This window comes from Psammomys obesus, unplaced genomic scaffold (genome assembly GCF_907164565.1).
Source record: "Psammomys obesus unplaced genomic scaffold, mPsaObe1.curated_primary_1811, whole genome shotgun sequence".
NCBI lineage: Eukaryota > Metazoa > Chordata > Mammalia > Rodentia > Muridae > Psammomys > Psammomys obesus.
Window position 1 is genome coordinate 1,895,499 of NW_026590405.1, and position 12,552 is coordinate 1,908,050.

The following is a 12,552-nucleotide window of genomic DNA, read 5'->3' on the forward strand; positions in this document are numbered from 1 at the left end:
GCCCAGACCATAGCTCTCCTAACACATGGGAGCTTTCACAAGTGGATTCCCAACAGCCCTTGGCAGTTGGTCTTCCACTGAAGCTGAATCCACTGGGAAGTGGGGACTGGCCAGCCCTGGAAACCTGGAAATGTGGTGAATCCTGATTATCCACCCCCTTACACACACAACACACACACACACACACACACACACACACACACACACACACACCCCTCCACACCTCCGATCTAGACCGTCCAGCATTGAAGAGACTGTTGAGCCTGGGCTCCACAGCTGAGACTCAGGATCCACTGGGGTCTTTGCTGACAATGTCTGTGTTCTGGAAAGGAAGCTGGGCTAACATTGGACCCTGATGTAGGAAGAGGAGCTGTCTCGGGGCCAGGAAGTGGTTCAGTGCACAGATGCTCGCTCCCAAGCCTAATGACTTACGTTTGATTCTTAGAATGCACTCCTGTGAGTCATCTACTTTCCATGAGTACTGTGGTGTGTGTGTGTGCACATGACGTGGGAATTACTGCTTAGGCCAGTAATTCTGCCCACCCGATGGACCTGATGAGGCAGCAGAAGCACGGAGCGTGAGCCCATGCCACCACTGACCAGGTAGGTGGCAAAATCTCCGGATAGAGTGGCAGCCGCTCCCATCCAAGGTCTCAACACCATGGGTTCCCTGACATTAGTGTTCTTTCTCTTTTTTTTAAAACAGCTGAGTAGATTTGGTGCATGCCTTTAATTCCAGCTAGTGCTCGGGAGGCAGAGGCCAGCGTTGTCTCTTAAGCTAGTTCCAGCTGTTGCACAGAGAAACCCTGTCTTAAAATGAAAGTGGGGGAGGGACTGGAACAGCCAGGTGATGGTGGTACAGGTCTTTCATCTCAGCAGAGGCAGGTGGATCTCTTGGGTTCAAGTCCAACGTGATCTACAAAGGGAGTTCCAGGAGGATGACCCAGGTTGTTAAACAGAAATCCCATCTTGAAGAAAAAAAAAATCAAAACAAACACATTTGTCTATTTTGTGTGTGAATGTAATGTATATATATGCCACGGTGCTTGTGAGGGAGGTCAGAAAAACAGCCCGTGGGAATCTCTTTTCTCCTTTCACCGCCTAGGTAGGTGCTGGGGATCAAATTCAGATTGTCAGGCTTGGTAGTGAGCTCTTACCTGCTGAGCCATCTCACTGGTTGTGTCTGGCTTGTTTTTCTGAGGCTCCTCTCACCCCTACCTCCCAAATGTTAGGATTACAGGCGTACATCGCTGTGCCGGGCCAGTGTCTACTTTCTGTCAGCCTCCAAGCAGGGACCAGAGCCACCAGTGTGGGTCCTTTCTGTCCTCTATCTCGCCCTTCTCTCTCTCTCTCTCACACACACACACACAGTGGCATGGTCTACATTGAGAGATTTCCCCCCCCCTACATTTTCTAATCTTGCTCACAGCTCCCATTTACTATCCCTTGCGATTAGTTGAACAGTGACACCTGCCCTAGGAAACCCCCTTCCCCATCGACTCTCTGAGGCTGTGATATCACCCAGTGTGCCACAAGGGGCTTCGCTGATACACTTAGATGGCCAACCTCTCCCGGACCACTCTGGGCCTGCATGACTCACAGACAACCTACGGCAGGGGACTTGACTGTGCCAAGGGGCCAGCTGTGCAGCTGACGGAGCCAGGACTGGAGAGCCTCAGCCAAGGGTCACCTGGAGCCACGGACAGCTGGAGCCAAAGAAGGCCTCTCCACGAAAGGCAGGGCTGCTTTCGCTGTGTTTTGGATGCTTTACATGTATGTCTACGTACCATGGTGTTGTCTTGGTGCTTTGGAGACCAGACCAGGGCACTGAATCCTCCGGAACCGGAGTTACAGATGGCTGTGAGCCACCACGTGGGTGCTGAGAATCAAACCCGGGTCCTCTGTGGAAGAGCGACAAAACTGCTGATACATCTCTCCAGCACCCAGAACTGTTGTTTGTGAGTGTGTGTGTGTGTGTGTGTGTGTGTGTGTGTGTGTGTGTGTGTTAGCTATTGCTGCCCTGGGAAATGGACAGACCCTAAGAGAAAAGAACGACTTCCTCTAGCCAGGAATCACACTCAGCATTCACAAGTGAGGTTAAAGGCAGTCGGTATCCTGGTCTCCAGGGATGTGGCCTCCCGTGTGTAAAGGCCAAGCTGCCTTGCTAGAAGCCCCCATTAGATGCTTCCATCACACTTGGAAACCTTAGAGCCCAAGTCCGCAGGAACGTGATTCTTACTGGTTCTCGAATCCAACCATTGGCCTTCCCACCCCCTGCTTGCCAGGAACGTCGAGGGCAAAGCCAAAGCTATCTTCCAGCTGTAGAACCCCAACTACTCTTGGTTTGCCTTAAAACACCGTGCGTGTAAGCAGGGCATGGTGTTGGATGCCTGGAATCCCAGCACTGGGGAGGCCGAGGCAGGAGGAGGATTGAGGAGTGGACGCCAGCCGGGAGTGATCCTTTCTCCAAACCAAACCAAAGCACATGGCTGTATGCGCCGCCCATGTTGTGCCAGGTGTACATTGATGGAGCTTCTCAACCTTCCTGATGCTGCGACCTTTAAAGCAGCCCTGGCAGTGTGGCATCCCCCGCCGTAAAATCATTTTCGTTGCTACCTCTCAACCGTAATGTAAATGTCTATGTTTTCCCATGGTCTTAGGAGACCCCTATGAAAGGTTCACGGGGTCGCGACCCACAGGTCGCAAACTACTGTTTCACCACTGCTAAGTAACTTACTTGGTGGTGCAGCTTCCAGGAAGCAAAGGTGGGATTTGAACCCAGCCATGCGTCTGCCACCGTCCCGATGTCCCCTTCTCCTAGGATCTCCTCCCTGGCAGCTGCCCACAGCTTTGCCTAGTGTCTGCCTGTAGCCAAAATGTAATTCACTTTGCTGTGCTGAGATCCCTCTGCTTGGAGAGCAGCATTTGGCTTTCTAGGATTCCAGATTGGGGGGTGGGAGCACCGATTTTTGCAGAGCTCCAGTCCCTGCCACTTTGCCAGCCCATAGTATGGTCCAGCTGTGCCATAAAAGCCCCTTCAACCATTCGTCCCTACTGCCTGCCTGCAAGAACTGCTGGGTATAGGGGTGAGGGTCGGTCAGCCAGGTGGACACAAGGTGTGTCAGCCAGTGGGGGTCGCTGTTCAGACCCTGGACGTCAGTGATAGGCCCAGAGATTGCTGCCAAGTCGGGCCTATCCAATCAGGGAGAGCCTCGAGATGAGTGACAGAGTTGGACCGCGGGAGTGGAGCGGAGCTGGGGAACCTCTGGCCAAGGGAACATAGAGCCTGGTACCCCATCCACGCCATCTGCCCAGTGATGTCGAGGTGACTCCCCAACTCAGTCTTCTGCTGAGTCCTCAGCCGCTGCCAACGTAGTGAGGAGATGGGAGCAAGCGAGGCCGCCGATACTTGTGTTTCTCCTAGCACGGAAAGAAGGCAGCCCCCTGCCTGCAGGAGGCCTCCAAACCCCCCTCCCGGGCCGCTTCCCTCAGCAGCTCTGCTCACAAGCTCCGTTTCGCCTCTTCTGTTCTCGTGTGCTTGCACTGGCCTGTCTCTGCTCCTGGATGTTTACTGCCAAGAGGCAGTGGTTTCCTTTTCTTCCTTCCTTTCTCTCTCTCTTTCTTTCCGGGACGGGTTTTGAGACACGGTTTCTCTGCGTAGCCCTGCCCATCCTGGAACTCACTCTGCAGATGAGGGTGGCCTCAAACTCAGAGATCCACCTGCCTCCGCCTCCTCCTGAGCTCCAGGTTCTCAACTCCCTAGCAGGTGGGGCAGAGGGAGAAAGCCTAGAATGGAGTGAGGAGGGAGTCCTGAGACTCAGGCCTCACCTGTGAACCCTCAGGCCTCTCCTAGATCGAGTGCCAGGGGGCACAAGGTTGGAAACAAGATTGCCAAGTCTGGCTGGTCTTGGAGGACACGGAAATCCCATCCCGGGCTCCTCAACTTTTTCCCTCGCCAAGCTTTCGAAGACTGAGTGATAGGAGAGCTGGACCAGAGTGGAGCCCCCCGCTTTCCCTCCCTTTTCTCCCTCCTGCCGGCCCCCTCGCCCCTCACACCTGCCTGCCTTCTACTTTTCATTTCCTAGTCTTTAGATTCTCCGCTAGTCAGCCCCAAGTCCCCGTCCCTGCCCGGGATCGGACTGGGCAGCCCTCGGGAGTCGGAGAGCCTGGGCGGAGCTCCCCGCCTCCTGGGTGAGGGCGGGACCCCAGGATGAGGCGGGAGGGACGGGCCGAGGGCGGGGAGATCGGGCCCCAACCAATCGCCCGGGCGCGCAGCGCGAGCGGGCGCAGTTGCAGCCGGTCTCCCGCGGCCGAAGCTTCGGCGGCCCCGGCTCTCCGCGCCCCAGGTCCTCACGGCCCCGCTTCTCCGTGGCTTCCGGGGGGGGTCCCGGGACCCCGGCAGCTGCGGCACCCGCCCCGCGCTCCAGCAGCCCGGAGTCTGCGCCCGCACAACCATGAGGAGGCTAAAGTGAGTTGGTTCGCGGTCGCGTCCCGTGAGTGGGGTGGGGTTGGGGAGGCGTGGGTTGGAGCCGGGATCCACCCGGAGTGGGGTCGAGGGCGCCCAGCGGCGGCGCAGCGGCCCGGGACTGTCACAGACGTGCCCGGTCCCCGGCGGCCAGTGGCCACACCTGGACCTGCCTGCGCGGACGGCAGGGGGCGGCGCAGGGCCAACCTGGGGCACCCGTGGACCAGACTGGGCGCGTGGGCGGCTGGTGGGAGGAGGAAGCGCCAGAGCGGAGGCAGGAGGTGAAGGCTCGCGGCGGCCCCGGGCGCAGACTGCCCCGCCGCCGCCCTTCTCCCTGCCGATTTCCAAGAAGGAAGGATGTGTGTGTTACTTCAAAGGCCAGTTTGGGAACGGGTCACCTCCTCCGTGTCCTTGGCTTCCCTCACAGTGGGAGTGTGTGTGTTTCAGGACTGGGCAAGAGCTGGCTAAAGTGTCCACAGCCGCTTTTAGAGTAGGGTGAGGTGCTCCCCCTTCCCCCCCCCCCCCCCAGCCTCCCACCATCAACAAGACCGCGGCTGGGTTGAGACGCAAACACTTTCTTGGGAGGCTGGGAGAAGCATCCGAGTCACCAAGGGTCTGGACTATGGGATCCCACCACGTTTGGTTTCAGACGGTCGTGTCTCTCACCTGCCTCCCTTGGGCCATCACGTGTCGCCATCCTTAACATTCAGATGTAGCGTTTCTCTTCAGGAAGGTTGGGTCGCAGGCAGGGGACCCCTGCAGACCTCAGCGGGGGCTCTCATTGCCCTTTCTGGGCACACAAATCAATTGTCTTTTAGAGGTTTTTTGGAGGGGGGTGGCTGTCAGTTCCTGGGGATTTGCAGTGGCTGGTTGGAGTCTCTGAGGTCTCCGTGGAGAACCCAGCTGAGGGTCCTCCCGCTTAGGGAGTTCAAGTTCTCACAGGTGTCGATGTTTTGTGTCCGAACCGGTTTGGAAGAAGCCCGGTCTCATTTGTCTTTCTGATGGCTTCTTTTCCAGTCCCGGTCTGCTCTTGCTGCTGTTTATCAGCCTCTACGCTGGTAAGTTGGGATGCCTCATGCCGTGCTCAGTGCATAGGCAGAGCATTAGGGAAGCCCTCGTGAAGCCTGCGTTCTAACCACTGCCCCCTCAGCCTCCCCGTTGGAGAGAGCTGGGTCCCCACACCCAGGCTTGTTATACAGGGTCCGAGGCCATAATTAGGAGAGTGGTTTTCCAGACTCTCTGCTCCTCGTTGTATTTCTTGCTTGGGGTCAGTGGAATGTCCCTCCTGGTCTCTTTGCAGGGGGGGCCATAAAAGCCTCCTTGGGGGACGGCGGGGGGGGGGGTGGGGCACTGGCACATAGGTGGAAGCTTGCACCTCACATCTGAGTTGATGCCAGACCCTCTCCCCCACGCCCCCCAATGCACCTTAGTAATAAATTCCTCTCCTGCCTGGGAGTGGGGGATGGGGCGGGGGGTGGGGTTAGGATTGGTGTTTACATCCCGAGTATATAAATGCTGCCACTCTTGAATCTCCCGCAGAGGAGAAGGTTGAGGAACTTCATGCGATGGTGGGCAGCGATGTGGAACTCAGCTGTGTTCACCCGGACGGAAGCCATTTCGACCTGACCGATCTGTTTGTCTATTGGCAAATCGATAACCAAAGCAGGGTGGTGGCCTACCACCTGCCTAAAGGGCCCACGGCACTGCATGTGGACGACCTGTACAAGAACAGGGCCCATCTGTCACAGGACCGCATGAAGCAGGGTGACTTCTCTCTGAACCTGCAAAACGTCACCCCCCAGGACACTCAGGAGTTCACCTGCCTGGTGTTTAGGGAGTCCATGGAGTTCAGACGGGACTTGAAAGTGGTGGTCAGGCTGCACGTGGCAGGTGAGACTCTCACAGCGGAGAGCTGGCTTTACCTAACTGCGTGATGCTCTGGGAAAGTCCCGAGGATAGCCCTGTCCAGCCTTAGCTTGGCGATGGGCTTCTGTGCATCCGGGAAGTTCTGACCTGAGCCGAACCCATGGCCCGGGTTTCAGAGAATTGCCCCATCTAGCTGTCTTTGTCGTCAACTGCATTAATTACTCTTACAGCGCTATGACCAAGATCCCTGATCTAGACAACAAGGGAACAGAGATGCACCACAGTTTTAGGTTTCAGACAGCCCTGGAGGGGCACAGGCATGACAGGGCAGCATAAGCGATGGCAGGAGCGAGTGTGTGGCAGGGGCTGTTCAGCACACAGCACATCAGGATGCAGAGACCGGGGCAGGCTGGCTCTCGGCTCTTTCTTCCTCTTCTTTTAAAACTGTTATGTGTATGGGTGTTTTGTCCGCATGTCCGTCTCTATAGCATACCACACGCATGCCTGGTGGCCACAGAGGGGATCAAATCTGTGAGACTGGAGTTACAGATAGTTGGTTGTGAGCTTCCGGGTGGGTGCTGGGAATCAAACCCAAGTCCTCTGGAAGAGCAGCCAGTGCTCTGAACCATCCCTTCAGCCCCCTCCCCCACCCCCCTTTTTCTCTTCTTATCCCTTCTCCCAGTTCATGATGGGAGTCAATTCAGTTAATCCTCTAGACCCCGGCATAGACAGGCTTAGAGGCCCATCCAAGAACAGGTGGGTTTCAGTCCAGTCAGGTTGGCAGTGGCGATTTAACCATCCGTATCTGTGGAGCAGCATGAGTCTCTCTAGCTTTGCTCTGGTCAGCCTTCCCCACAGGCCTGAGCCTCCCTCACCACTGCTCCCTCTCCCTTCAGCGAACTTCAGCACACCCATCATCAGCAGAGACGGACCCTCTGCCCCAGGCCAGGAAGTCACCTTCACCTGCATGTCCACCAATGGCTACCCCAAACCCAACCTGTACTGGATCAACAAGACCGACGAGAGCCTGATCGATGAGACCCTGCAGAATAACACTGTCTACTTGAACAATCGGGGCCTGTACAACGTGGTCAGCATCTTAAGGATCCCTTGGATGCCAAGTGTGGATGTTAGCTGCTGGGTAGAGAATGTGGTTCTCCATCAGAACCTCACCAGCGTCAGCCAAGCAGGTGAGGCCCGGGCTGAGGGACTCGGGGGTGGGAGGGGGTCATCCAGGTTGTGGGATAGGAGAGGCCCAGCAGTATAGACTCCTGCTCTGGCCTGTCACAGCAATCCTCACCCAGGCAAACGATTAGCATGGCTGTCACCCACAGCAGCTGTTTCTTGGACTCTTGAAGCAGTGAGGACCGAGGCTCTGCAGGGCCCCGTGCACCTCAGCAGCCACAGGACTTGGTCAGGATGGGGTGCCCCATCAGGACACTCCCCCACATTCTTTGTCTTTGAACATGTGGGCCCTGCACCCCAGTCAGGGAATTCAGCTGGGCTTGGCTGCTGGCTGGGTCCTCTATGGACCACAAAGACATGACCCTCCCCGTAGCTGCCCCAGTCCGGGTAAGGGACCAAGCCAGTCAACAGGTAGCAAAAGAGTGATTCTACTAATAGGAAGTCTCCCAAATAGGTGAACCACACAGGGTGAGAAGAGGCCAGGAGCTGGGGTGCAGTGGGGTAGGGAGTAGTTGTCTTTCTTGGAGTTGGTGATGGCACTGTACTGGCATACTTTGTGCCGGTGAGTTGCCCCACAGTGGGCACCTGGGCGTTGTGCAAACATCAAAAAGCATCATGTATGTCTTACATACCTCTCCCTTATAAAGCCCTGGGGCCGTGGTTCTAAGTCTCATAGTAGGACAGGGGATCTTCACCAGAGAGAGCACCCCTATGCCAGCCTGAGATTTTAAAACTTGTGCAGTGATGGTAAGGAAGCTTTTCAAAACCTGCTGTCCCTTTCTTTCCATGTAAAAGGCCCCTCCCCCACCCCCATCAAGGTCCTTTAAGTCCTGGGCATTTTCCCATTTCCTTTTTTTTTTTTTATGGAAGGGGTGGAGCATTGAGACAGGGTTTCTCTGTATAGCCCTGGTCTCACTCTCTAGACCAGGCTGGCCTCTGCCTCTGCCTCCCAGTGCTGGGATTAAAGCCCCATGTCAGCACCGCCTGGGCCCCACTTCCTTTCTTTAGACCGGGTCTTGGGTAGCCTAGGTTACCCTCAGATTCACTGTGTAGCCAAGGTGACCTCCTTGAACTCCTCATCCTCTCTGCCTCCACCTCTGGTGTGCCAGGATGGCAGGTGTCCATCCACGCCCAGTTTATGTGGTGCTGGGGTTGAGCACAGTGCCTAATGTGTGCTAAGCAATCGCCGCACCCACTGGGCCATGTCCCCATCACCTTTCTCTTTCCTACAGATAATTCCACTGGAAACAACGACAAGATCACAAAGAACCCACAGGAAGCTGACAAGCAGAATACTAACGTCCTTTTAATCCTCCTTGCTGTATTACTGGTGGTAGCGGGTGCCGTGTCCTCCTGGGCTTGCAGAAGCCGGTGTCCCCGCAGAAGCTATGCAGGTTTGCGTGAGACTCATTGACCATGTACCCTAGGGCCGTGAATGCTTTGCTTTTTACAGCTTACTACACCCTTTGAGAGAATTCCATTCAACCTCCAATTTTAAAGTAGGGCGGTGGTGGCGCATACCTTTAATCCCGGCACTGGGAGGCAGAGGCAGGCTGATCTCTGAGTTTGAGGCCAGCCTGGTCTACAGAGTGAGTTCCAGAACAGCCTGTCTGGAAAAACAAAATAGAAATACCACCACAAAAAGAAAAAGACCCTCGGGTTTTGGTAGAGCCAAGCTGGTGGCAAGAAGCTCACAGTCCAGGCTGATGAAGTCTAGGTGGGGTAGACGGGATGGAGAGCGCTCAGGCTCACACTTCTCCCCTAACAGACTAAGTTCAGTTCTGTGGGAGGCAACTGATGCCATTCTCTGTCTGGAGTTTCGTGCACTCTAAGGGGCAGGCCCACCCAGAGCCTGGCGAAGTCTCATGTCCTGTGCGTGGGCCAGCACTCCAGGGTCTACGGCCAGGAAGCCCAGAAATGCCGCAGGACTCAGAAAGTGGATGAAGCTAAATGGGGCTCTGTGTTAGTTCACGGCCTGGCCCGGCCCGGCCCCTGACAGACCTTTCTTCCCTTTCCCATGAGCCACCCTTGTGTGTCCAGTTTGTGGCTACCACCACTGGTGCCTGATGTTCTTGCTGATCTGGCGAGGCTTGTGCCAGGGGCTCCTGAGCTGGGGACACACAGCGTTTTTTTTCTTTTGTAAAAAAATATTTTTACTTGTATGTGAGAGTATGTATGTACCACCTGTGTAGAAGCCCATGGAGGGCAGAAAAGAGCATTGGATCCCCTGGAACTAGAGTTATAGCTGGTTGTGAGCCACCATGTGGGTGCCAGGAACTGAACCCAGGTCCTCTGCCAGAGCAGCAAGTGCTCTTAACCACTGAGCCATCTATCTCCCTGCACGTTTGCTCCTTGAAATCCATCTTCCCTTAAAACCAGGGTTTTCTGGAGATCCCCCATGGGAGCCGAAGCAGGAAGCCTTGGGGAAGATGTAGGCAGAAAGGGTGACGCTGCTGTGAGCCCACCTTCCAACAAAGCCTTAACCTCTCTGCTTTGACCCACAGGTCCCAGACATGTAGAGCAGGAACTCCAAGGTAAGTGTGCCTGGGGTGAAAAGTGGGTTGGCTGAGCTGCTGTGACTTTTCACGCCTTTGGCTGGTAGTTTTCAACCAACCGAACCAATCAGGGTTTCTGATGATTGCAGAAACCCTGTCCTGTGATGGAAACTTCTGGACCTTGCACAGTAGAGTCTGACATAGGTCCCTGGGCCCCTCCTGCCTCTGCTCTGTGTGACCCATGGTCTCTGTGCATCCTGTAGTCTGGTGAAGAGTGACAGGTAGACTCCATAGTCTCCTGAGGTGTGTGGAGTCATAGCCCAGTTTTGGGAAAACAGCTACATGAGGTATTGGTTGACCACCAAGAGATATCCCTGGCTTTAAGGACTTTGGCCAAATCAAAGTGACTATACTTCCCCGACCCTGGCTTTTCTATCTTAGAGATGGTATGTGCTACAGGACCTGTTTGCTTACCAAGGTGAACAGGCTTTCCTGGCTGACACCCGCCTCTCCACTCCAGGCTAGACAAGCTACTGTCAGGCCGCTTTGAGACAAACTTAGGCCACCTGGTCCTAACCCAGTCACGTGGCTCCTATATAGCCTGCTGCTTCTAGTTTTTAACCCACTTCTCCCTCACCAGTCTGAGTCCCGGGAAGAATCATTTCCTTGTCCACAGAATTAAAACACTGCAGATGGCTCAGCAGTAAGTGCCTGCCTTCACCGCCTCTCTCTTTCTCCTTTCCCTCCAAGACCATGCCTGACAGGCCTCTGCCCAGGATGTGGACAGGGTCTCTGTGAGATGCCAGCCGGTGGAAGTCAGGCAGCTTCAGAATGGACTCCCACCGGCCCGGTGGCAGAGGGGGACTATGAGCTGCCTGCTATGTGCTGTGATGGAGGAGAGGGCTCCTCGGCCTCCAGAGGCACAGAGGGTTGATCCCAGAAACCGTGCGGGAGACCGTTCTAGTGAGCAGCAGCAACCTCAGAATATGGCGCCCCAGCGAGAACCCCCCCCACCCAGCCGTCAGCACAGAGGGTATCAGCTTGAGATGTCCTTGCCCAGCGGGAGCGTCTAGAGAACGTGATTCTTTGTAAAAGGTCCTTTGAGCTACTCTGAAAGCACCTGCAAAACCCACGGGACACCGTTTCCCTGCAGGACCTTCAGTAATGGAGAAAACCTGACCTTGCTTGTTTGGGTCTTAATCTGTTTGGGCCTCCTAGAGGACATATGGGGTTTTGTCTACAGCAAACCTACTGTTGGCTGATAATGGCTGGGCCTGGAAGTTTTGTTTCTAGATGGTTCTGCAAAGTTGGCTGCTTGGTAACATAGGTGTGCCCAAGCTCCAGAGAGATGCAGTTAGGGGCAAGGACTCTACAGTGGGACACAGCATCTGACCCTCATTGTGGGCAAGCTTCTTTCCAACCCAGAGGCCTGGAAGTGTTGGACAGCCAGAGCCTGCTTGCTCAGTGCTGACACGGGTGTGAAATCTCAGGCCCCAACGGAGCAAGAATGAGGAGTGAACCCTGGCCTCAGGCTCAAGCGGACCAGTATTAAAATTTTTTCTGCCCACCAGTTCTTCACACGGACGTATGTAAAGACCCACTTCACTTCTTCCTCCAAAGCATTACACATCTGTAAAATAGCAATTGTCATGATGGGGGCTTGAGTTGGCAGCTACAGCGAAGACGCACAAGGACTACTGGGGTGCAGTGACCCCAGGACCTATATTGGGGAATTAGTACCTCCCCAAGCAAGGCCCACAGTTCCAGGACACAGCAATGTCCCAAGTGTCCCGGGAACTCAGCAGGATGATCCAGTCTATTTTCAGTTTTCTGGTCAGAAAGAGGTCTGACCCTGCAAGCCAGATGCCTTGGACAGCAGACACTCTGTTCCCATCGTTTATGAAGACATTGGGAACTTCCCCCCACCTGTGCCTCTGTGGGCTCTGCCGTCATCATCTGCTGATCCCAGCAGGTCCCAGGGAATCCTGGGAGCCCACCCCAGCACATCACATCAACATTCATGAGACCTGCCCTGTAACCTCGGCCTCCTTCAGCCCAGAACCTTGCTGTCACTCTTTCTCTGGGTTGTGGATGGGCTGGGTTTCAGTGTTCTCATAGTGATGTCCAGAAACCTAACAAGGGAGTAAATACAAGATGTGCTTTCTACCTTGTGTGTGGTGGCTTGTGTCGATGTGGCCAGTCTGGCCCCAATCCGTTCAGCTGTCCACAGGGAAAATCACCCTTGGGGCTTGTTACAGCCCTGATTCAAAAGCCAGAGATATCTCTTAGCATCCCATAGAGCCCAAAAAAGTGTCCTAAGAGGGAAAGCCCTGACTTCAGCAGTCACCTGGTAGATGGACAGGGCAGGTAGCTCCCAGTTTGAGCTCATCTCAGTGTGTTCTGTGCCTCAGTTTTCTCTTTGTGAAGTGAGGCACCTGGAAATGGAGTCTTAATGCTCTGGTTAGCTCAGACATCTCTGATAGAGACCCTGGCCTGGGGATGACAGCTGTGGTTCTGGAATGGCCAGCCTCAAGAGAAGGT

General features: G+C 55.1%; 1 protein-coding gene across 1 annotated transcript; it reads left to right on the forward strand.

Moving 5' to 3' along the window:
* Nucleotides 1-4,311: 4,311 nt before the first annotated feature.
* Icoslg (inducible T cell costimulator ligand) lies at nucleotides 4,312-12,165 on the forward strand. The gene is made up of 7 exons (XM_055606958.1): nucleotides 4,312-4,468; nucleotides 5,483-5,523; nucleotides 6,005-6,355; nucleotides 7,228-7,521; nucleotides 8,749-8,910; nucleotides 10,021-10,050; nucleotides 10,762-12,165. Exons 1-7 carry the CDS (start codon nucleotides 4,455-4,457, stop codon nucleotides 10,770-10,772), a joined length of 903 nt encoding a protein of 300 aa, XP_055462933.1. The 5' UTR covers nucleotides 4,312-4,454; the 3' UTR covers nucleotides 10,773-12,165.
* Nucleotides 12,166-12,552: the final 387 nt, after the last annotated feature.

Excerpts from the sequence above, each read along its gene's own strand:
- Icoslg (XM_055606958.1), top strand. Across the intron at positions 5,524-6,004 it reads GTTTATCAGCCTCTACGCTG|AGGAGAAGGTTGAGGAACTT; the intron begins GTAAGTTGGGAT and ends AATCTCCCGCAG. Across the intron at positions 8,911-10,020 it reads TCCCCGCAGAAGCTATGCAG|GTCCCAGACATGTAGAGCAG; the intron begins GTTTGCGTGAGA and ends TTTGACCCACAG.